The 25,976-nt window shown below is 37.1% G+C and overlaps 1 protein-coding gene and 1 long non-coding RNA gene across 2 annotated transcripts in view; one reads left to right on the forward strand and one right to left on the reverse strand.

Moving 5' to 3' along the window:
* Positions 1-12,261: 12,261 nt before the first annotated feature.
* Positions 12,262-13,034, forward strand: LOC125264337. Its single transcript, XR_007184070.1, has 2 exons — positions 12,262-12,520; positions 12,794-13,034. It is a non-coding gene; the product is annotated as an uncharacterized LOC125264337 (long non-coding RNA).
* A 12,758-nt stretch (positions 13,035-25,792) lies between these two features.
* LOC125263968 overlaps positions 25,793-25,976 on the reverse strand; it is a 31,381-nt gene continuing 31,197 nt past the window's right edge. The window contains exon 16 of the mRNA XM_048183169.1: positions 25,793-25,956. Coding sequence (XP_048039126.1) covers positions 25,937-25,956 — 20 coding nt within the window. The 3' untranslated portion in view covers positions 25,793-25,936. The remainder of the gene's footprint in view (positions 25,957-25,976) is intronic.

Below are 25,976 nucleotides of genomic sequence, written 5' to 3' on the forward strand. Positions count from 1 at the left end.
CACATAACGTCCCTCCATTTGAGGAAATGAGTAGTTGTAAGTAACAACTCCTGGAATACTCTGAATTACAGCACAACTGGAGAGAGTCGAAGAGATGAAGGAAAACACAGGAGGAATGAAATAAAATGCCACAATGGCTTGTTGAGCAGAGTGTAGTATCAAATCTTAGAAAAGATTTCAATTTTAGAAAAGAGTCCATTTTAAAGAATGCTTTACGCCCAAAAGGTTCTATATAAGGGGATGTCTTAAAAGATTACATAATACTTTGATGTATTTAGAAGTTTATGAGGTGTTTAATTCATAAAATTCAGTTATAATTAAAAATGAATTAAAACAAACTGAATTAATTAAAAATAAATCCAAAAAAATGTTGGGTACCCCTTAAATGTTCTCTATGCAGTATGAAGTGTCTGACGGAACCTTTAAGGTTCTATATAGAACTTTTTGTTCTCAGAGTGAAGAGTAACTATAACCTGGGATTGCTGTTGCCGTCATTTTTCAGGGAGTTTCCGATGCGAATCTCTGCTCCGTTGATTTGTTCAGGCATATAGTCTATTCTGTTTGTGATGGTCACTGCACTAACATAGTAAATGTCCAGTAGATCCAGCCTCCACCATGGATTCTTCTCCTTCTTTGTATGGGTACAAAATGAGGCTGTGCCTGGGGCGATTTTTATTCCATCGACGGCACGTTCCGCATTCCAGTATTCAAATATAGATGACTGAACCGAATCTCCATTTAATTTCGTACCATCTGGAAAGTGATTAGGCTGCATGTTAGGGCACACAGATCCTCTTCTTACTATCGTCAATTCATCTTTATCACTAGGATACGTACCAAAAACTTTTAAGCTGGCTATTATTAAACCTCTTATTAAAAAAAACACAACTTGATCCTAGAGAATTAGTCAATTACAGGCCGATCTCAAATCTCATTTTTCTGTCAAAAATACTCGAAAAGGCAGCATCATCACAAATATGTTCCTTTTTAGAAAGAAATAGTATCTTTGAGGATTTCTAGTCAGGATTTAGACCGTACCACTGAGACTGCTCTCATTAGAGTTACTAATGATTTGCTCTTATCATCAGATCGTGGTTGTATCTCTCTATTAGTGTTACTGGATCTTAGTGCTGCATTTGACACTATCGATCACAATATTCTTTTAAATAGACTCGAAAACTATGTTGGCATTAGTGGAATTGCATTGGCATGGTTCAAATCATACTTATCTGACCGTTATCAGTTTGTAGTAGTAAATGATGAGATGTCATATCAATCACAAGTTCAATATGGAGTACCGCAAGGCTCAGTACTAGGACCGTTGCTTTTCACTCTGTACATGTTACCCTTGGGAGATATCATTAGGAAGCATGGCGTTAGTTTTCATTGTTACGCTGATGATACTCAGCTCTATATTTCTTCGCGCCCTGACGAAATTTACCAATTCGCTAAATTAACAGAATGTATAGCTGATATAAAAAACTGGATGACCAGTAATTTCCTACTACTAAATTCAGAAAAAACAGAGATTCTAATTTTTGGACCAAAAACTTCTTCACATAATAACCTAGAATACTGTCTAACACTTGATGGCTGCTCTGTTAAGTCTTCGTCGTCAGTTAGGAACCTGGGTGTGCTCTTTGATACCAATCTTTCATTTGAAAACCATGTTACTAGCATCTGTAAAACCGCATTCTTCCATCTTAAAAATATATCTAAACTACAACATATGCTCTCAATGACAAATGCAGAACAGTTAGTTCATGCGTTCATGACCTCAAGGCTAGATTACTGTAACGCTTTACTGGGTGGTTGTTCCTCCCGCTTGATAAATAAACTACAGCTCGTACAAAATGCAGCAGCTAGAGTTCTTACTAGAACCAGGAAGTATGACCATATTAGCCCAGTTCTGTCATCACTGCATTGGCTTCCTGTTAAACATCGTATAGATTTTAAAATCTTGCTAATTACTTACAAAGCACTAAATGGTTTAGCTCCCCAGTACCTAAGCGAGCTCTTAATGCATTATAGTCCCTCACGTTTATTGCGATCTCAGAATTCAGGCCAGCTGATAATACCTAGAATATCAAAATCAACCGCAGGCGGTAGATCCTTCTCCTATTTGGCACCCAAACTCTGGAACAATCTTCCTAGCACTGTTCGGGATGCAGACACACTCTGTCAGTTTAAATCTAGACTAAAAACGCATCTCTTTAACCTGGCATACACATAACACATTATCAATTTATATTTTCAAATCCATTAAAGGATTATTAGGCTGCATAAATTAGGTCAGCCGAAAACCGGGAACACTTCCTATAACACCAGATGTACTCATTACATCAGAAAAAGAATGGCATCTACGCTAATATTAGTCTTTCTGTTTATCCCGAGGTTTACCGTAGTCAACCGGATCTGGGCCGTATCCAGCTGAGACCAAGGATCTGTGCCTTGACACGACCACAACGCAGCCCTGAAGTATCAGCAGAGATTGAGTCGACTAGATCATCCATTGTGAAGACATCATCAACACGACAACCAGTGCCACATTTCCTCAACAGACCGTCCATACCGGCGTGATGAATACGATCCTCAATTGGACACGACCACAATGCAGCCCTAAAGTATCAGCAGAGATTGAGTCGACTAGATCATCCATTGTGAAGACATCATCAACACGACAGCCAGTGCCACAGTTCCTCAACAGACCGTCCATACCGGCGTGATGAATACGATCCTCAACTGGATGGAACTGAAATAAATACTTTGATTGTTGCGATCCTATCGGACTTATGATAGCATCCTGAGTCGTAACAAAGCACTGTTCGCCAGAGGAGAAAACCTTGGTTTCTCCCAAGGTTTTTTTCTCCATTTTAACACCTATTTGCCACTTGTTTGCCACCTGATGTCACCTGTTGGAGTTTGGGTTCCTTGCCGCCGTCGCCTTTGGCTTGCTTAGTTGGGGACACTTGACATTTGACTTGACATTTGATATTCAACAGCCAAAAAAATATACCAGTTATCACTGTAAAGCTGCTTTGACACAATCTACATTGTAAAAAGCGCTATATAAATAAAGGTGACTTGACTTGACTTGACTGGACTTGATATTTTAATAACACCATAGCAGTCAAAAGTTTGGATTCTGAGTAATTCTGATTTTTAATGCTTTCAAAGTCTAACAGTATTCTTGTCGCTTCATAACATTACGGCTGAATCACTGTAGTCACAATGTATATTTTAACCATGTTTTTACATCTTTTATGGGCCTCAAAAGGTGCAATGACGTTGCTGCTCATGTGTGGCTCAGATACCCTCGGATTTCATCAAAAACATCTTAATTTGTGTTCCGAAAATGAACGAAGGAGGGTGAGTAATAAATGACACTAATTTAATTTTTAGCTTAATTATTCTAGATTTTGTAAATTTGACATATTATTACCTGTTTCATAGACTTCCACTTCACACAGAGTGAGATTCTTTGAATCTCCAGGAATGACCACGTTCACATATTGACCTTCCATTCCACCGCATGAGTAAGAGACGGATCCACCTGCTGGAATACCAGAAATGTTCGAACATCTAGAGAGAGAATATGAAACATTAATCACTTCACATGAATTTAAGCAATATCGTAATCTTATTATTATAGTCTTATTCTGTTTTTAAAAATCCTTTTAAAAGGTCCTATTATGCTTTTTTTTCCCATGTTCATCTTTCTTTAGTGTGTAATGTTGCTGTATGAGCTTGAAAAAGCTCTGCCAAGTCCCTCCAGCAGGAGTTCTTCTCTATATCAGAGTCCCTGTTTCTGAACTCCCTGAAACACCTCTATTGTAGTCTTGAGTTTTCCTCACAATATTCCTCATTTAAATAATTCATACACAGAATAAAGGGGCGGGGTCTGGTTAAGTTAGTTAGTAGTGTGTTGAAACTGGAAGTTATGGTAAGGGGCGGGATATTTCCCAAACATGCTCGAAGCTCTTGACCAATCACAACACACTGCTCCAGCCAACCAATCAGAGCACATTGTGATTTTCAGAAGGAGGGGCTTCATCAAGACAGAAACTAAACAGAGCATTATTGACAGACTGGGAAGAGAGGAGCTGCAACAATGGAGAATATGAGGAAAATAATGAACATTCAAGCAGGAAAACCTGTTCTAGTAGAGCACAAAAACACCATCAAGACTTAGAAAAAAGAGCATAATAGGTCCACTTTAAATAATATTGCACGTTCATGTCAAACTTTTGGAGTACCATCTACATTTCGATTGTTACTTTTATTTGAGTAAATGCAAATTTTTCTTATCAAGAACGTCACATGGGATTGTTGTTGCCGTTGTTCTCCTTGGAGTTTCCGATGCGAATATCAGCTCCATTGATTTGTTCCGGACAGCAGTCGATCCGGTTAGTGACGACCACTTCTCTAATGTTTTTCGAGCTCTTTAGATCCAGCCTCCACCACGGGTTAGTCTCGGTTTTGGTGAGGGTGCAGGTAACCTTATTATCATCAGTGGCAGCAGGAGCATCGTGGTAAAATGTGGACGACTGTACAGCCTTTCCCTTGATTGCAATATTCTCTAGAAAGGGTAAAGGGAGAAAAAAATAAATAAATATATATATATATATATATATATATATATATATATATTATTTTATTTCATAATTCACCTGCAGTGGAAATGGGCTGTATTATAGTATAACCAGGGCATGACTTTCTCAGAACATTATTAGTAACCTAAACTGAATTGATTTCATCAGAGAACATGTTTATTTACTTAAGTATTAAAGAAACAGTTACCTTGCAAGTTATCTGTTGTGGCATGAATGACAACAGTGCCTGTTTGCAGAAATAAAAAGCAAATGGTTATAAATCTGGCATAATTTCATGGAAAAGCATGATTGTGCCTCACCTCATTTACCATGGGTTTGGTGTGAAAAATGTTATTTTTTCCCAAATTCTGATTTATTGTATGAATTTCTCTATACCCACATGGAAAAAACCTATATAAACATATATGTTTCAATATAGGTTTTTAATATATGTGACATATATAAAATTGGCCGTTTTCCTATATTATGTGTACATATATGTGTATATATATATATATATATGTGTACATATATGTACATATAATATAGGAAAACGGCCAATTTTATATATGTCACATATATGTAAAACCTATATCAAAACCTATATTGAAACATATATGTTTATATAGGTTTTTTCCATGTGGGACCAATTTCACGTGTTCGTGTAGCGGTGTGTTTTCTGCGTTGTGTCGTAATCAAAGACAGACTGCGAAAAATCTTGCCATCAGGTCCTCACTTTATTCTGTATAACACAAATGGCAATATATGAGGACTTGTGCAGCATACAAACAGCATGCGGCAGCAACGCACAACGCTGAGAAAGAGAGATATTAAAAGTAACTTAAGTAAAGAAAAATAATCAACGAAACATCTGAATGTACATCACAGAGGGGTTTTGGATTACAATCATACAAATATATCATGTGAATTCAGCTGTTACATGAAACATGGCCTTAATTGAATCACCGCAAAAACTTTGTGCGACCTACCGCTGTGATGTCTCATGCAGACTGGGAAGCAGCAAAGTGCGTCAACACCCCAAGTCAGCATGGCGGCAGGAAACCCCAAATATGGTCATGGCAAGTGGAATCACAAAATAATTGTCTAAATACATAACTGCTACATTCGCACATACATAAGTTCTTGCATATTTTTTTTCGTTAATTCTTAGTTTTTGCCTTGATAATAGAAAATATGAGCTAGGCATCATGTATGACAGTCAAAAATGAGATAAGAGCTACAAAATGACCAGATCCTGCCATTAGCTATATAGAAGACATATCTTGTATGTATAGGGCATATATATGGATATGAAGAAGCAATACAGGAGACCTATATTTCCTGTATATGCACATATATGCACCTCAATTTTGCCTATATGTGGCATATATACACATATATGCAGCATATATGTACATATACACTGCATATAGGTTTCATATATGCGCATATATCCACATATAGGTTCTTTCCATGTGGGTATTCTGTTTATTTGTTTATTTAAATACTGCACGTATAATAAATTGGACTGTAATATATAATCAAATTAAAATATAAGAATGAAGAAAAAAACGTGGATTCAAAAAGCTTTTAATTTTGTATTTCTCAATAATAAAAGTAACAATTGTTATTATTTGAAATCAATGTTATTATTGTTACTTTGCAAAGTACATTTTACTAAATAATAGTAATATATTTCTGAACCAAAGTTAAACCAAACTTTTAATTTGGTGGATAGTGAAGACCTTTGAGTATCTGATGACAGTTTCTGTCAAATAAAATGGTGAAATTCCATTTTCACCCATGACTCTGTGCCATATAAGTATCATCTATCATAAGTTTTTGATATTTTAATTGGCAACAGGGTCATATAATCCTATTTTAATGACTGACTGTACACTAGTTTTAACATATCTGGACTCTTTTTATTCAGTGAACAAATGGCAGACTTGTATATACAATTTCTGAACAAATGCACATTTTGTGCATCTGTCTAGTTTTAAAATGTCCATATTCATGTTATGCATTTAAGGTTATCCATCAACTAATGCAAAGGAATCATTTGCTTAAACCCTTATTTGTAAAAGAGATGCATTAACATATTAAAACAATAATGGTGCAACCAACTCTGAAATCAGAAATCAGAAAGTCAATGTGCGTTATATGGAGTGTCATTCTGACATACACTTTTAATCACTCATACAACAGCACTCTAGACCAAACCCCTTGTCAGTTGTGCATTTGAGATGAGACTTTTTTTTTTTTTTTTAAGTAAAAAACAGCTATTTAGTACAAGAGATGTGAAAGATCCTTACCGAGAAGTGAAAGCAGGAATCCAAACATCCACATCTCTCTTTTCAGCAGGACTACAACCAGATACAAAGATCAGTTAAAATAAGAGAAGATGATTACTGGTCTTTATTTCAATCCTACTTGAAGTAGAAAAAAACATGACCCACCTTTAATTTACTCTTTTTAGTGTCTTGTTGACTTAATTGGTTAGAGATGATGTTCTTCTTGATGACTTTTCTCTTCAACTGTCTCCACCCTTCACTATTTTTCTCTTATCAACCCTAAACTCCGCCCCCTTAAATCATCGCTGCTTTGATTAGTAATTGGTGTGTTTTGTTTACAGTTTATGACATTTAAATTAGGGCTGTCAAGCGATTACAGTTATTAATCAAATTCATTACATGATGTGCCGATTATTTAAAATTAATCTCACATCAATTTTGGCTAGAAATGAAAGACTAAAATTTGGCCATAACATTTTTTTCCCCCGAAGTTGCATCTGAAGTGGCATTTAGGTATATTTACACAGACGGTTTAATGCAACTCAGAGGTGGCATGAATATGAATGAATAATGAAAATGATACGCTAAATATGAAACTAAAACCGCCAGTAGGTGGCTGCAAGTCACTGCCTTAATGAGTGAGTCATTGAATCATTCATTCAACTGATTCATTCAAATAGCTGATTCATTCAGGAACGAAGCAAGTGGCCGTCTTTATTAACAGATCATTGAATTAATGGCTTGCTCGATTTGTTAAAACCCGTGAATTCGTTCAGTAATGAAACATTGCTGTGTGTTGCTTGGTGACGCACAACAGTTCTGAAGTGGCTTTGTTTGGAACTATTTTCATTAGCTATGTTTTCATCCACTTATTTTAATGTCAGTTTTCGGATATTGCATAAAATAGCCTGGATGGAAATGCCAAAAATTCTAGAAATCTCCAAAATATGTGCTCAATTAAAGCGGATACATTTGTTATCTAAGAAGAAGACATGGGCATAAACTATGATCGAATAAACTCCTCGATGCGCAACTAAAAACTTGAGACTGTGATTGGATCACTATCCAGCAGACCAATCGCATCACAGCATCTCAAATGTTGGTTTGGTGGTTCTGAAATGCCTGAGCCAAAGTCTGTCATCAGAATGATTTGGTTTAATCCCGTCACAGAAGCCTAGCGCGATTGAGTTCCCAAACACCAGCTTCTGAAGGAAGTGGCATTTAGTGGCATTTTAGCTGCTTTCTAATAGGCTTCATCCTGCAGACAACTGATGCTGTACATCATGTTTGTAACTAAACTGCAAGCAGTGTAAGATGACTTAGAGGTCTTGGTGAGGTGGTATGCAGTAAAAGCATTCATAATTTTAACATTATTGTTTCCATAATTACACTAAATTAAAGCATTAAATCGCCCGCCTGAGTTTAAATATTTCACTGCATTGTTGTGATCCATTGCCAAATTCCATATACAGTAAAAAGTAATGGAAAATGTCTACAAAACAACAATTTTAGTAGATTAATGTTTTTTTTTTACATGAAAGTCTCATTAGACAGCATTTTAAAGGGGCTTCATCGTTCTTGTCAACCCTCTTGAAGAGCTTAAGTGAAACTGGACATAACAAAAAGTCCCACCATACAGAATGCATATGCAAACGTGGAAGCATTGATCAATTGGCCCATTTCAGATGCAAAAGGTGCTCATTTGTAAAGCAAACCGTGTCGTGACTCTGATATAATTGACAAAATTCTTAGATGCATTATGACATCATTGGTCCCTTTTGTTTGTTTGTTTTGGGCGTTGGGGTTGTTAGGCCTCAGGCAGGTGATTTAGGAAATGTATGTAGGTAGGAATGTAGGAAAAGTCAGTTAAAGTCCTGAACATCATCAAACAGTGCAATTGCATTTAGTGCTGCTAGTTTAACGCTGCAGATTTAAGGTTTAATTTCGTCTGTTGTCTGTACTGATTGAATCAAACACAGTTTTGTCTCTCATTCTCACTTAACTTTGTCTCTAGACCAATGAGGAGTTGACAGCTGTCATTATAAACCAAGAAATAAACTCTTATGCGAGTCTCCTAATTTAATAAAATTAGGTATAAATGCTTTAGTATGTAAGTTCAGCTCCAAATGCAAAGCATTTTTACTATTTTTATTATCACACATTTTTTTTTTATTGCATTAAAAAAGTGAACATTGCAACATTAATTGTAAACTGAAAGAAAGAACAGACGAATGAATGGAGCACCATTTCTAGAGGTGTTATTTTTTATTCATACACTACTGTACAAAGGTTTGGGGTCTGTAAGTTTTTTTTTTAATGTTTTTGAAAGAAGTTGATCAAAAAAGCAGTATAAAACGTGTCAAATCAACACTTCAGAAACTTGTCAGCTAAAATCTCACATCTAAAGATTTAACTTTTCTTCTGAACTCATAGTTAAAATAAAGTGTCTTGTAGAAAGCACAGTAAATATTATTACAATTATTAATTAGGAGGATATGCCTCAGTATGCTTGTCAGTTGTTTTACTAGCTTAAACGGCAACAGAAGTGCTTAAAGAGGCCGAACATTGTAAATACATCAAGAAATCTACCAGTTAAACTGCGCCCCAAAAACACAATCAAGCCTAGGAAAAAACCACTGAACCACCCCTTTAAGAAGTACTAAAGAACAATTTTTAGTATATTAAGTATGAAATTAGTGCACGAAAATAGAGCACTTTAAGTACATTATAGAATTGTACGTGAATTGTATGTTTGTTAGTTTAGTTAAATAAAACTTGTGTGCACACTCTTGCAAGTTGATTCAGATCTGCTTATAAAACCAATGACCCTGATAACGATTACGACCACAGCTACATGCTAAGAAAGTGATATTTTTCTGTGGCCGTGCAAAAATATCCTTTTTGAAAAGTTGATAGACGATCAATACTGAGCGTTCGCTGGCCGAACAGGTTGATTGATTGTAATATTAATTCAGCTACATTAAGTTAATTTGATTAACTGTTTCATATATTTATAATGAATAATAACAAGTTATGATTAATTATTTATATTTCTTTTGAGCTAATTTGCTACACCCCCCTCTTTTTTTATTTGTAATGTTTTGCAATGAAAATCGCTATCATATTCATTGTATGGAAGTTTGTGTGAGGTGTTTTCACTGTTTTTATGCAAAAAGAGCAGCAAGCCACCATAAAAGGATATTACACACATTCTGATATTACACACTTCATTTTTAATGAACAGAGAAACAGTCATGGGTTACATAGCGCCACACTGTGGTGTTTGTGATAAGTTTTTGAGAGAGTGAGAGTGATCTAGACTAATCATTTAAATTCATAACATGAAGTTTTTCATAGAGAATGTGCATGGGAATCTGACTTCTTATAACATGAAAAACAGTTTTTCCTTTCACTACTTTTCACTTTTTTTCATGCAGCATCAACTGTTTCCTCCTCAAGACAATTTGTGGATCCAGGCTATTGGATTATTTGACACTGACCTGTAAATAAAGCATATTAAAACCTCTTCCACTCTGCCAGCCCGTGGGCGGGCCGAAACGACGTCATAATATTTTCACTTATTTTGTTTTAAGATTTCTGGAGATACTATCAACCCATATATGGTACCATTTGAAAGCTTAGAATCTAATCTTTACAAAGAATATAATGACTTCTGTGTTTATGTTACACAAATTAGTAAGATAAAGCTTAAATATACAATCATGCCAAAAACGCCCCTCCCCTTGACTACGATGAAGAAATATAAATATGAATATGAATTTTTCGCATATTTCATAAAACAGACATGTCATATATCAGAAGAAAGCTCTCATTCTCAGGAATTTGGCTACATAGTTTATTTTATTGTTTTAACAACATCATTTGAACGATCTTCAAAAGAATCGCATAATAAATATGATAAATGTGGGAAAACACAAACACAAACGTCACATTTCTACCCCGATCAATGCTTCTCTAAGATAAAATCAACCACAAACTCTATATCATCTTTTACCTTATGATGTTTTCTTTCAAATGAGCCTACTTTCACTTTTCTGTGAGCTTTTATTGGTAAATAATCCACTGTTATGTCGCGGTTATCCGAAACCATAGACTGTAAAAAAATATGGACGTAGCGTCCGTGACGTCACCCATAGAGTTCTGAACAGCAGTTTTGACGCGTAAATGAGGCCGCGGCCATCTTAGCTGCGCGTCACCGCACGTCACTCCCGGATAACTGAAAATGGGCAAAGAGGCGGGGAGGTGGTTTGAGCTGATGTGACTGGTTGCTGAAACCACGCCTGCCTAGCTCGACGTTACCATGTTAGCAGCAAAGGAGCTATCTATCTATCTTAGATACGATCTAAAATATTAATGAAGATAAGTTTTATCATCAGAACGTTCTAAAGGTTTACTGTCAATCTACGGTGTTGCGCAATCGCTCCAGCGGCCTCGTTCAGTAGTGTTGGTTGTGCAAATAACAACATGGAAAATCAAATGGGACGTCATACCTTTATAATGAAATAGAGATCGCAAGATGAATCCAATCTGTGGCACTTGGGTAAAATATGAGTGTCCATTGCAAAACAAAAAAACGTCACATTTCTTCTGAATGATCTGCTCTCTGTCATCGTTCTTCAAGAAATAATGCAATCTGAGCAGCGTTTATGTTGTAAAACTGTATACGATCGTATCTAACAAAATGTGCCTGTGTCCAAAGTATATTTTTTTCAAAATAGTGCAGCAGTTTTAGTTATAATATCCAAGCAGTGCTGTCGGATTTTGATATCCTCCCGCCATTGTCATTGTAGTAAATCTCACAACCAAAACTTTCAGCCAATGCCACGATCCAACGTGTGTTCTGTGTCTCTTCCCCATGCGAGCACATCTACACAGACACACATCAGTCTCGAATATTATGCAGCAAGCCATATTTTATAATTGTATAAAATAATCGAGCACAAATACGGCTGAGATGCCAAATTCAGCGGCAGCTGAGGTAACATGACGGCTCACAGACAGCAGCGCAATCTACCTGTCACTCAAGTGACCACGCCCTTAATTATGCAGAACTTTAAGGCTTAATATAATTTAAACGGATAAGTTATAAAAAAATTCACCCCCCTCAGAGTTGTCATGAAGGGCAAAAATAGCAGTATAGACCAAAACCACAATTTGAACCAACTTGTAAACATGTTTTTTTCTGCTATAAACTTGGCCAATTTAACATGGGACTCTATGAGATTCTGCTCTCTTTTGGAGCCTGTCCCTAGCGGCCAGTCGATGAATCGCAGTTTAAGTTACTTCCGTATTGGCTTCACGAGAGAAAGTGGGAGGTTGCCGCTTGCTTTTCACACACAAACGCGCTTCAGTTCCACGTGGTGGGCGTGTGATCGTGTCGTGAGTGATGAGAGGAGCTGTTTGATGGAAGATTTGCATGTGTTTTCATAGTTTGTGCATTGTTTTGACTTCTAAAATGGCATATGGAGAGGGAAAAGCACCAATGGCACCAATAGAAGCGATTTTGAAGTACTTGAAAGAGATGAGGCATTGACATGCGACGCTGTGTTATGATTCGGCGAAAATGACAGCTCGCTTTTCTAGAGGGAGACGAGAGGACCCTGCGCTTGACTGGTAAGCTCATATATTCCTGCATTTACAATGCTAATGCTTATTTAAAGATAAAATTATTATTTTGAAATGGGAAAGCACAGCAACTAAGCCAATAAACTATTACATTTGACAAAATATTTGACGAAACTGCGTATAAGTATGCGTACATATTAGTATATAAGTATGTAGACTTCAATAAAATCGTCATTTGAGAAAATCTCCATTTTGAAATCGTGAAATATATGTATTTTATATTGTAAACAACTAACTAACAACTTTTATTTTTTGTTTCAGATGCTGCATGAGATCCTGGACCACCGGCACAGATGGTCCTCACCCTCACATCTCCAAGACAGGCCAGAGGAAGGTGATGCTCTCAACACGAGGGACAAAATATTATAGTGATGCACAGAATGATATAAATGTGGAGGTTGTAGATCATGTTTTACATTGTTAAAGACCACATACATTTTATTTTATATGTTATATTGTCTTGTGTCACCTGAAAGGAGAATAAAACGTATAAAACGCTAAACAAAATCTCATTCTTTTATGCCATTTAGCATAATACTTGTTTTGCATCTCAGAGACAAAGATGAAAATGAAGAAAATCAATAAATAATAAAATAAAGTGCTATACCATATAATAAAAATAGGATTTTTGGGGTAATGCAGTCTGTAAAACCTGTTTTTGCAAAGGACAATCCAAAGGACACTTGTATACGCTAAAATATCATTTTGCCTCCCTTCAGTTACATTTCAATAACTTCTGTTTAGAAGATGATAGATAAAAAATATTTTTTTCTGGTACAAACTGTCACACAGTGGAATCCAAGAAAACAATCAGCAGGTCCCTAGAGCAAACAGAACCTGATTTACAGATTTTCAAAAACAGGATTTTGAACAAAAAAAACTAAAATCGCGTATTTTTTAAGTGCTTATTACAGTATTTTAAATGCATACAATGTTATTTCTGAAGTATTACAGTCTGATTTTGTTATTTTGAGGGTTTTTCTTTACAATGACACCAAAATTTTACATTTCTCTCACTGTATGTGTGAAGGGTGAACATTTAAACTTTGGTATGTCAAATTCAGGCGGAATTCTAAAATATGCCTCAGAGTGGAAGAGGTTAAGACTCAAATAATGATGTCTAAACCAATATAATTTATATATATATATATATATATATATATACATACATACAGTGGGAACGGAAAGTATTCAGACCCCCTTAAATTTAAAAACACAGAATTGTTGACATTTTTGCAGATTTATTTAAAAAGAAAAACTGAAATATCACATGGTCCTAAGTATTCAGACCCTTTGCTCGATTGGATTTCAATTAATCTCATTATGACTTAGTATGTCAATTTTGCCATTTTATCTCATAATTATGACTTAATATGTCATAATTTCGACTTTTATCTCATAATTATGATTCACTAGAGCATGATTTTCCTAGGAGGTCAGAAACAGCCTTCCATAGAAAACAGCATAGATTAAAAGATTGATTCTTTGGATTAAGAATCAGTATCGGTTGATCAAAATGAGAATCAATTAAAATCGAGAAATCCGTATTTTTAACCCAGTCCTAATATGCATGTGTGTATTTATGTATTATTTATTTCTATGCATACTGAATGGGGGTGGGCGATATACCTGTAGGCACAATTAACCTGTAGAAATTTGTCAACCGGTAAAGATTTCATCAAAAATATCTTAATTTGTGTTCTGAAGATGAACAAAGGTCTTATGGGTTTGGAACAAAATGAAGGTTTACAATTGATTACTAACCCTTTATAGGACTCCAGACTAACTTGTTTTTACTAGGAGCTCTGTAGCCCCTTCCTGAAAATTTTAGGAGCGCAAGCCAAAAATTTAGGGGAACACCTTAATTCGACCTGCAGCGCAGTTATTCACATTTCCTCCCCATTTTGACTGTATCACTGACAAATGCCTTGATTGCAGTTATATTTTAAGTTCACAAGGCTCCAGATTACATTTGAGGGCATCATTATTATTCATAATGTCTAAATAATAATTCAAAAGCAAAATGGTTGAAAATATATATTAGGGAGTGGAAATGGCAGACACCTATTGGTTACAATGGTAATTTAATGCTTTTTTTTTTTTTTTTAATAAGTGTGAGTTTTCCTACATCTTGAATTTTTTAGTTTTATAAATGGGGATAATCTGTGAAGGATGAACAAATAATGTTTTGGTCGTCACATTAAAAATAACATTTAAATATTATAATATTAGAGTTTTGAAGTGTTGGAAAAAGATGTGTGAAGTACTTTAAAGCATTTTACTATTCCTGCCAAATGTCCATGGTTACAGCTACATTAAATCCATGGCGAATGTTGTTAATCTGTGAACTTTTTAATTCATGGCACAATGTTTCTCCTGGTTTCCACATCAGCGCTGTTTGATCTGATATATACGGTTCATAACGGAGACTATCCCAGCGCTGTGTAGTAACAGTGTCTCGTGATCAAGATCAGCTTGTGGGTAGCTCTACTAGCTCCAGCTCAAAATTTTGCTTGTACCGGCAGGAAAATTGGTCGCAAAATGCAAACCTTTACTCACAGTCTGGAGCCCTGCTTTAAGTTGAGAAAGAAAGTGCCTATGTATCAGAATATTAGATCAGTGCATTCGGTCATAAAGTGACAGCATCCTAATATTCCTGCTGCTGTCTATGTCATAATGTTAATCAATCAACAAAAGACAAAGAGAAAATCACTCACTCCTCCTGACTGAATCACTACTGTAACTTTAATAAGAATAAATTTATTTTATGTAATTTAATTTAGTGGGGTTTTTTTATACATTTAATTACTTGTAATTTATGTAGTGTTTCTTTAGTGCTTGAAGTTATTCAGGTAGGTCTATTTCATTTCTGTCTTTGTTCTATTGTAGGTTTTGTGTTCTATTGCTTATAATTTATTTGTTCTTAATTTATCACTGACTGTTTACTTGTCTTCAGTAAGCTTGAGAGTTTTTTCTAGCATTTTTTTTTTTTTTTTTTTTTGTGATATTGACATTGGTGATGAGAGTTTTGAAATTTGAATGGTACCCATATTGTGATATAAGATTTTGGTCATATCGTCCACTCCTAATACTGAATTACCTGGCAAACTCCCATAGACTTCCACCTCACACAGTGTAAGAATCTTCTTGTCTCCAGGAATGATCACGTTCACATAACGAGGAAATGAGTATCTGTAAGAAACCACTGATGGCATACTCTGAATTACAGCACATCTGTCAAAAAGAGGAAGGAAAACACATACATCGATGTGCATCAGAAAGAAAGATGTAAAGTACATAGCCTTTGTATTTTTTTCTGATTATCATGTAATGTTTGCTTGTAATGATGTGATTGATTCAGTTGGTTTTGAGATGTCTCTTTTGTTCCTTTAGTTGCATCTAACGATGTAACGATTCTCCCACATCACGATTTGATACAATTCATGATACTTGTTTCATGATGAGATTTTCTCGTGATTTTTTTTTTTATATGAGAACATGTATTTTTATTATTTCTCAAAATGCTGCATATTTTTTTTTGTGAAATTGAAATATCTTTATAACAAAACTAAATTTAAATTTTAAAACAAATCCTAAATCAAATAAATAAATACATGAATAATACAAATAAAATAAATCTCTTCATATGAGTACATGAACAAGATGTTTATTTGCTCAATTACAGGCTGAACTATCTAGCAGTTTAAAATTAGAGGCATCCACTGCATTTTAATCATGATCCCAACAAAGATGCTACATACATGCAGCATGAGCAGTTTTTTTTTTTTATTATTATTTAAATTAGATACTTTTAAACATTTGAAGCAAAAACAGACTTTAGCTTTGGGAAATTATGCTACATAAAAATTCATAACAGCAGACGTGATTCATTTAGCATCTCGAATGACTTGAATCATCACACATTATAAGCCAAAAAGGTTCTATATAAGGAGAAATGTCTTAAATGATTGCATAAAACTTCTATGTATTTACATTTTTTTCTTCTAGTTTACAAGCTGTTTAACCCTTTAAATGAAGGCATTTTTAGATTTTTTTAAATATATAATTTTACATATATTTCTTATTCGACATATTAAAACAATAGTGGTGCAACCAACTCTGAAATCAGAAAACAGTGAATCAGTTGTGTTATATGGAGTGTAATTGTGACATACACTTTTAATCACCCATAAAACAGCATTTAAATAGTTATGTGCAAGTGGTTAGCACTCTGTTAGTTGTGCATTTGAGAGAAGACATATTTTTCAGAGTAAACATCAGCTATTATTCAGTACAAGAGATGTGAGAGATCCTTACCGAGAAGTGAAAACAGGAATCCAAACATCCACATCTCTCTTCTCAGCAGGACTACAACCAGATACAAAGATCAATTAAAATAAGAGAGGATGATTATGGTCTTTATTTCAATCCTACTTGATGTAAGAATATGAGTAGAATACTCCATGTTATTATGACCTCGAATTTAGTTTAGAATGTCAATTGATTATTGGTCATTTGTATAATAATTTGGCTTTACATTTGAATATTCTATTTAACTCTTTACTCTTACTGTACTCGTTCATTCAGTTCTCAGTGTTGCACAGGGTCCTCACACTGGCCATTCATTAATATGCGGGCCCACAATCACAAACTCGCCAGTCTTGGTCACTAGACAGAGGTAATTGACTATACTAATAGAGTGCCGCTCTCATGCTTGCTTTCTCTAAAAGTATTTGGTTTAGTCCCCATAGAACTGTATACACTTGAATTAAAGTAACACTAACTCTAGTCAGAGGTCACAACCACTACTACAGTTAAGCCGACCAATATTACTTCTCTTATAGTAGCTTTGGTTTGGTTATGCCATAGTTTCCCATGTACACTTAGCTAGAGTAACATTACAATAAACAGAGGTAAGGCTCACCCTATTTAGGTTGGTCGATTAGTTGTCCTAAACGGAAATTCCATTTTAGCCTTTACAGTCTAAGTACACTTGAACTAGTGCCAAGTGTTAGTCAGAGCTCTAAAACCACAGTTAGTGTGCCCTATGCTCCACTCAACTGGACTTTAGTCCGTTACTAACCTGACGCAAATTTGCGGTAACAATGGATACATCGTAATCTACTGAAGTCAATAATTTCAGAGTAAGTCAGAATAAATCAAATATGACAATTTATTAGTCAGGTAAATGTATCATGCCAATTACATAATCAATTCAAAGGTGATCAATACCAAACATCAAATGCTCAGAAATAGAGTAAGATGCATACCTGACATTAGGAAAATACACACTACTGAGTGTCCTAGACACTCAGCAATGAGGGCACGTCTGAATACAGAAGCTCCCTGAGCCTTTTGCAACATTTCTTTAAATACTCAGACCAAGACAAAACATCCCCCAATGTGAGGCATGAACTTACAATCAGAATTTGCATTGACTAGGGTCACAGACCTCAGGGGTTTGCACCTTGCTGTGGAACAGGAGGTAATTTAGATGAAAGACCCTGGGAAAGAGGCACACCCATGGTAGCAACCAAAGTATCCCTAAACTCTTTTAAAACCTTTAATACCTTTGGTTTACTTCCATGTAGATGAGACCATTGTACCAGTTGCACTGAGACATTTCAAATGATACCAAACATTGTATAGCATTCTTTGATGATTGTTCACGTTAAACCAGATAGATTTTGGGTGAACTTTAGGTCATCTCTGCATGTAGAGAGAAGAGATGGGGGAAGAGGGTGAAGGAAGTGAAATGTAGATTTAGGCAAATGCTGAGGTGTGATTGACTCAGCCCACTGAGCAAATTACGTCCAGAAGACGTCTTTTTGAGGTCTTGTCTCAGGTTGAAAAGACGTCCACTGAGGGGCCAGAATGAAAGTTTTTATGACGTCTTTTTTTGACGTCTTCTGGACATCCGATATAGACGAACACACAGAATCACCAAAGGAGAAAAATCACAATTTTTAAGCCACCATCGTGTAGATGAGTGTTTGCTTTAGTTGGGCTCTTGACCCTTGCCTTTTTAATATTAGAGTTTATTTGGGCAGTTAACTGAGTCATAACAGCCAGACAAGTAAAGAGACATGATCAGGTGTTGGTTATGTTTTCACATAATCATTATTTGATCTGAATCACTGAACTCATTTAGAGCTCAATCTCTGAGTTAGATTTACATTATTGATTACAGCAGCACTGTGTTTCTACAGCAGAAGATCAGCTTTATCAATATAATATAAAGGATTTCACATGATAAAAAAATCTTTCTCTTAGGCACACACAGACATCAAGAATCAGCCTGTGGATCTCAATGACGGTGACAAGCAACATATTCTGATCAACAGATCAACTCTGAACATTAGAAAACAAGCTACTAAAAAGTCGCATAAACAGAACAAAATAAAATATGAGAATAAAGGAAATTACTAAGACAATTAAGCTCATAATTTATTCATGCAGCAATGCATGATGGGAGCCATGGATGAATTTTGATTGGTGGCTCCCAGAATGCACTGCAACATGCTTTTTGATGGTCACCACTGTTGAGATTCACGGGCTGATTCTTGATGTCTGTGTGTGCCTAAAATGAATACTTTTTTTTTTTGTTCAACACACCTTTTCTGAAATCATTTGAATCATATTGTAAAAGCTGATCTTCTGCTGTAGAATCACAGTGCTGCTGTAATCAATAATGTAAATCTAACTCAGAGATTGGGCTCTTCATGAGTTCAGGTCAAATAATGGTTATGTGAAAACATAACCAACACCTGATCATGTCTCTTTACTTGTCTGGCTGTTATGACTCAGTTAACTGCCCAAACAAACTCTAATATTAATAAGGCAAGGGTCAAGAGCCCAACTAAAGCAAACACTCATCTCCACGATGGTGGCTTAAAAATTGTGATTTTTCTCCTTTGGTGATTCTGCGTGTTCGTCTATATCGGATGTCCAGAAGACGTCAAAAAAAGACGTCATAAAAACTTCCATTCTGGCCCCTCAGTGGACGTCTTTTCAACCTGAGACAAGACCTCAAAAAGACGTCTTTTGGACGTAATTTGCTCAGTGGGAGTGTGATTGCGTCTAGGGTGGGGATGCTATTTTGCAAGAGAGAGTTCAAATGTTAATTTCCTTTGTTTTCTCAAAGAGTAGCCCTTTCTTGGTCCAGGCACTCTGGCATCAGTCTTACAATTTTGCCCTCATATCTTGAATTTTAGTTGCATTTTAACGACATTCTAAAAGGCTTCATCAGGCAGTAAAACACACTGGATAGAAATGCCAAGCATTCCATATACAGTAACATATAATTCAAAGTACTGGAAAACATTTAAAAAACAAAAAAATTTGCACATTTTTTTTATATGAAAGTCTCATTAGACATTGTTTTGAAGGGACGTCATCGTTCCTGTCAACCCTCTTGAAGAGCTTAAGTGAAATTGGACAAAATGTCCCATCATATAAGACGCTTATGCAAACGTGGATTAGCGTTGGTCTGTTGGCCCATTTCAGATGCAAAAGGTGCTCATTTGTAAAGCAAACTGTGTCCTGACTCTGATATAATTGAAATTCTTAGATATACTATGACGTTGTTTGTTTTTTTGTTTGTTTTGGCTGTCAGGTCTCAGAGAGGTGATTTATGTAAAAGGAAAAATCAATAAAAGTCCTGAACATCATCAAACACTGCAATTGCATTTAGTGCTGCTAGTTAAAGCTGCAGTCTGTAACGTTTTTTGGTTAAAAATGATCCAAAATCAATTTTTGAGCAAGTACACAACAGTAAGCTTGTAATAATGTTTTCTAATAAGATTATACCGGTGGATTTCTGTGGGAAATTCGAGCATGCAGCCGTTCGTCTTTGTGTCATTACGTCACATCTGTAAACAGAAAGGAAGGAACTAGACTATGCATATAGGATGCTGTTGGTAGCGGATCATTTAAAGCCTTTTCTCACAGCAGCTGAAATAATTAAACTAGGGCTGTCAATAGATTAAAATAATAAGACTAATAATGTTTCTTGTTTCTCTCTATGAAAACAACTGCATAGACCATACCTGCCTGAGCCCAGAGCTTCGCAGATGTACCTTTCTGAAATCCAAAAGTGTAATAACAAAGTATAGACTCTCAAAATATTGTCATAACATGTGGGGCCTAATGGTTAGAGTTAAGTTATCCGGGAGTAGCCTTTTTTCTTTCTTTCTTTTTTGAATAGCTTTAATATCAGATTTGAGGCAGAGAGAGAAGAGATATATTTTTTTATATACAGTGGGGTCCACAAGTCTAATTTAAACCTGTAAGTAATGGTTTTATGGAGAGTGCATCCGCCAACACATTATCTTTACCACGGATGTGCTTGAGGTTAAGATTATACTCCTGGACAATTAGAGCCCAGCGCATCAAACGTTGATTGGAGTTGGACATGCGGGAGAGAAAGATCAGTGGGTTATGGTCAGTATACACATCGATAGGCATGGCGCTACTTCCCAAATAAACCTCGAAATGCTGGAGAGCTAGAAGCAAGGCGAGGGCCTCCTTCTCAATCATGCTGTAGCGTTGTTGGCATTTTGAGAACTTCTTTGAGAAGTAGCAGATGAGGTGGTTGATACCACAGGAGTCCTCCTGCAGCAGGACTGCTCCAGCACCGGTAGCACTGGCATCTATTTGGAGTCAAAAATTAGGGGTAGACAACACTGGGGCATGGCAAAGGAGATCTTTTGCTGCCTTAAAGGCATTATCACACTCGGTGCTCCACTTAACACTCTTGGTAGTACTGAGGAGGTCAGTAAGTGGTGACACAACAGAAGAGAAATTACAACAAAAACCCCGGTAGTACCCACTCATACCTAAAAATCTGCGTAGATCGCGCTTGTTACGGGGTGTAGGAAACTCAAGTATGGCAGTAACCTTGGCCTCAACTGGCTTAACACAACCCTGGCCAACTTGTTTTCCCAGATAGGTTACCACAGCTTTTTCTCACATTTGGCAAGATTCCAGGTTAGGGAGGCAGCAGCCAGGCTGCTGAACACTAACTCCAAAGTCTTTACGTGATCTTCCCAGGTTTTTTAATAGATTACTACATCATCTAGATATGCGTTGCAATTCGGCACTCCTGTCAAGACCACCTGCATTAGACGCTCGAAGGTGACAGGTGCATTTTGCATGCCGAAAGCTAAAATATTGTAGAAAGTGTTCAGGAATGACAAATGCAGATATCTCAGATGCACATGGAGCTAGGAGCACTTGCCCATAACCCTTTAACAGGTCCAATTTTGTGACATATTTGGCCGAGCCTACTCTGTCAACACAGTCCTCCTGCCGAGGCAGAGGAAAGGAGTCAGGTTTTGTTAAGGAGTTAACCCTTACGATAATCATTACAGAAGCGATAGGAGCCGATAGGAGGGCGAACTCCATGGACTCTGACTATGCTAGTCCATGCTGCAGCATGTACTCAACCTCAGATCCCATTCTCTCACGCTTCCTAGGGTTTACTCTGTAAGTATGTTGCTTGACTGGATGAGATTCACCTACATGAATGTCATGGTCTAACATGGTCGTTCTGCCAGGCACATCAGAAACGAGTGAGGGATAGTCATGAACCAACCTAATAATCTGTTCACTCTGTTCTCTTGTCAGGTGTACAAGAGAGCTCGGCAAGTCATTCACTATGGCAGAGTTTTGAAGGCGTTTAGCAGCGATTTCTGCACCCTTTTCAACTGGTTCATCCTATGGTATTACACTAGCAGTAGCCACAGCAACAGGTGAAACAGAGGAGGAAGCAGGCTTCTCACCATGCCCAATAAACCGCTTCAACATATTTATGTGGCATAGATGGATCTTACGTCTGTGGTTAGGAGTATCAATGACATAATTGGTGTCACTGAGCTTTTCTTTGACTTCATATGGACCCGAAAATTTAGCTTGAAACACAGATCCTGGATCGGTGAGAAAACAAGGACACTATCACCTGGTTGAAAACTACGATTCACACTTCTCTTATCGTAATGGGTCTTCATTTTTGACTGAGCTGCAACAAAATGTTCTTTAGCAAGTTTGCAGGCCTTATGCAATCGCTCACGAATAGTGCTAACATAGTCAATTACGGTCACAGGCGGAAAGTCTTTAGCTAATAATTGTTCACTTAACAACTTCAGAGGACCACGCACAGTGTGGCCGAAAACAAGATCAGCCGGACTAAACCCAAGACTCTCTTGCTCTGCTTCACGGGCAGCAAACATAAGGTAAAGAAGACCCTCAGCCCAATCTTTCCCATTGTATAGCCAATAGGAGCGCAACATTGATTTAAGGGTTTGATTAAATCTTAAAGCTGATGTTTAACCCCTAACTCAACAAGGGCCTGTATGAATGCCTTGGATGTAAAGTTTGACCCTTGGTCAGTTTGTACAACACTGGGGGTAGATTGAAGGTAGTGCAGAACTTCACCAATTCCTTAATGACGACTTTGGCTTTAATCGAGCATAAAGGAATCGACTGAGGGAAACGTGTTGCGGTACACATGATTGTTAGAATATATTCGTGTCCTGACTTGGATTTGGGTACTGGTCCCACACAGTCAACAAGGCGGCGCTCAAAAGGTTCTTTTATAACCCGTATTGGCTGCATAGGTATGACTGGTATCTTTTTATTGGGTTTTCTGGCCAATTGACATACAGGACATGATCTACAAAAGTCAGATACATCAGATTTTAATCTGGGCCAATAAAAGGTTTTTGTGACACCCAAGTGTCCAGATAACGCATGTTTGTGAGCCAGTTTCAATGCCTGCTCTCTGTAACCAGTTGGCAATACAATTTGGGGCGACCACAATTGGACGGGGAAAAACTTTGCCCCCTGCGAGGTCACTTCCCAGAATAACACCCACCCCCTCGACAGGTAACTGAGAACGTACACCAAGTTTTACAGTACCTGTAACAAGTTCACACTGAGTACACATTGTGAAGAGGAACGTTTATACACTGCATTCCAATTCCACGTATAAGCATGTCTGTACCGGAGTAAGTCTCAATAAACCGGGGCAATAACTCCTCTAAAATAAATGACTGAACTGACCCATTGTCTCTCAAAATGGCGACAGGTTTACACTCAGAATCAACTGAGTGAGACGCTGAGCCAGTCAGGAGGAAAGGCTGATAGGAAGGAGCGGTTGTATGATTTTCTTCAAAGGGAGTGTATGAGTGCAACACTTTTAGATTTGGAAGCAGAATTCTTTTGCCAACATCAAAATCAGGCTCAGAAGTTGCATTATCAGTACTTTGAGGTACAACAGCAGCAGGTGAAATGACAGAAGACAAAGCAGCACTTTGAGGCACAACAGCAGCAGGTGAAGTCACAGGAGATACCGCTGAGGGTAATCTAGAGCGAGGCATGAGAACCGGTTTTTGATTTAATTCCTGAGCACGCAAATCTAACTGATGCATCTTAATATCCCTATCTGCCTGTGCCTCTATAGCACGAAGCCTGATCTTTTGACCTTCACACTCCTGCTTCTTTATAAGGAGGTCCAACTCCTTCAACTTGACAGCTAACATAGACTCACCCAGAGACTCAGTCGCCAGGCCAGGAAGAACCTCACTTGCCACAGCTTCTGCTGCAAGCCCAGGTTGTTCCTCAGCACTGACGGCAGAGTAATCTGGCAAAATTCCATCATCAATCAGCTTGTTTTGTAGACTGCCTAGCATTAACCTCAACATTAAAGAAGGCTGCAATTACCAACAGATCTGCCTTCCTGCAGCGCTCAAAAACTTCTATGGAGGAGAAAGAGTAAACGAGATCAAATCAAATTCCATAATTCTCACTACCACAGGAGCTTTCTCCCTTACCAAAAAGAAAACAGCCAAACAGAACAAAAGAAAATGAGTAGATACTTACAATTACACCACAGTAAACTTTCACCTGAAAGGACCAGCCCTCACTTGTTACATGCCAGCCCTTTTCAGTCTAGGAGTAATGGCATGGCAGTAACAATTTTGGAGAGAGAGAGCACAGGGACCTCTTGTCTCCCACCCCAGTAACACACATCCAGAACCAATGAGCTTTAGATGATATTTATTAAATGTAAAAGATGAAGAGAAGAACATAAGCTTCAGGAGGGGGCAAAGGCCAACATAACAAACAAAATGTTTCTAACTCAATTTTAATCATAACTTACCTATACATAACCAAAAAAGAAAGAAAATAACAAATTAACTTGACTATAAATAACCAGGAGAAAAACAATTTCAAACAAAAAAAGCACCCACCTCACTACAGGTTTACTTAAAAGAAAATCTTAAATTCTGAAGAAAACAAAGCCTATAAGTCTTCAACTACATTCACAGCAGCACCAATGGTTAGCACTTATCATTGACCAAAAACAGTAGAGTTATGTGGGGCAAGAGAAAAGAAGTCCATGTGGCCAGCTACAGTCTGCATCCCTCTCAGCTTGCTGTGAGACAGTGCTGGCTTTATATGCTGGCTTTCTCTTGGTTGCAGCCAATCAGTGGATCCAAGGTGAATGGGCAGCAAATCAGCCACAGGTGAACCCAATTACCTGCCTCAGAATGGTATCCGCAGACATGTAGGAAAAACAAAAAGAAAGAAAAACAAACACAAAAGCACACAGAACAATTGGCAAATAAAATAAAGTCTCAATATGTAACACACCAGACTAACTTCAGTCACAACAAAGAATCAATGACTTAAAGGTGCTAAAGAGGATATTTTCGTCGACTGAGAAACCAAAGACTGTTAGTGAGTTTTTGAAATGAGCGCATGCGTAAGAACAACCCCCCTCCTTCACAGCTCATTTCGAGGGAACGCCTCCGAAAACTCGTGCACGAGTGTTTACCACCGGCATTCGCTGTGTCGTGTTAGTGGATTCATTATGTCGAACTCACCGCAGGTAACTCATAATCTGCAGTTGTTACTCCTGTCTCCGGACAAAAACATTGCATGCGGTGCCTGTAGAGTGTGGAAAGTTACTGGAGCGCGCAGCCGCGCACGTCTCGCACAAGGAACGTCATGGCAGTGATTGACAAGCCAGAGGGCCAATCGTTTACGCGATGATGTTTTTAAGGCCCTACCTCGTGCACAGATGATGTATAGTAATATTATTCCTTTCAGTGCACCTGTCTTTTATCAGTTAGTAAAGACAGTTTCAAGTAATATTGCAGAAATGTATAAAACAAAACATCCTCTTTAGCACCTTTTATTGCTCTCTCACATCTAAAGATTTATCTTTTCTCCTGATTTTCTATTTCTAAATATGATTACAATTATTAATTAGGAGGATATGCTTCAGTATGCTTTTCAGTTAGTTTTGTTTTACTAGCTTAAACAGGGCAGCCGAAGTGCTTTAAGAGGTATAACATTGTAAATACATCAAGAAATCTTGGGTGTCACTCTTCCAGGGTGTCAAGGTTGTTTATCGCAACCTGTAAATGAAACATTTTTG

This window comes from Megalobrama amblycephala, linkage group LG3, assembly GCF_018812025.1.
Source record: "Megalobrama amblycephala isolate DHTTF-2021 linkage group LG3, ASM1881202v1, whole genome shotgun sequence".
Classification (NCBI taxonomy): Eukaryota; Metazoa; Chordata; class Actinopteri; order Cypriniformes; family Xenocyprididae; genus Megalobrama; species Megalobrama amblycephala.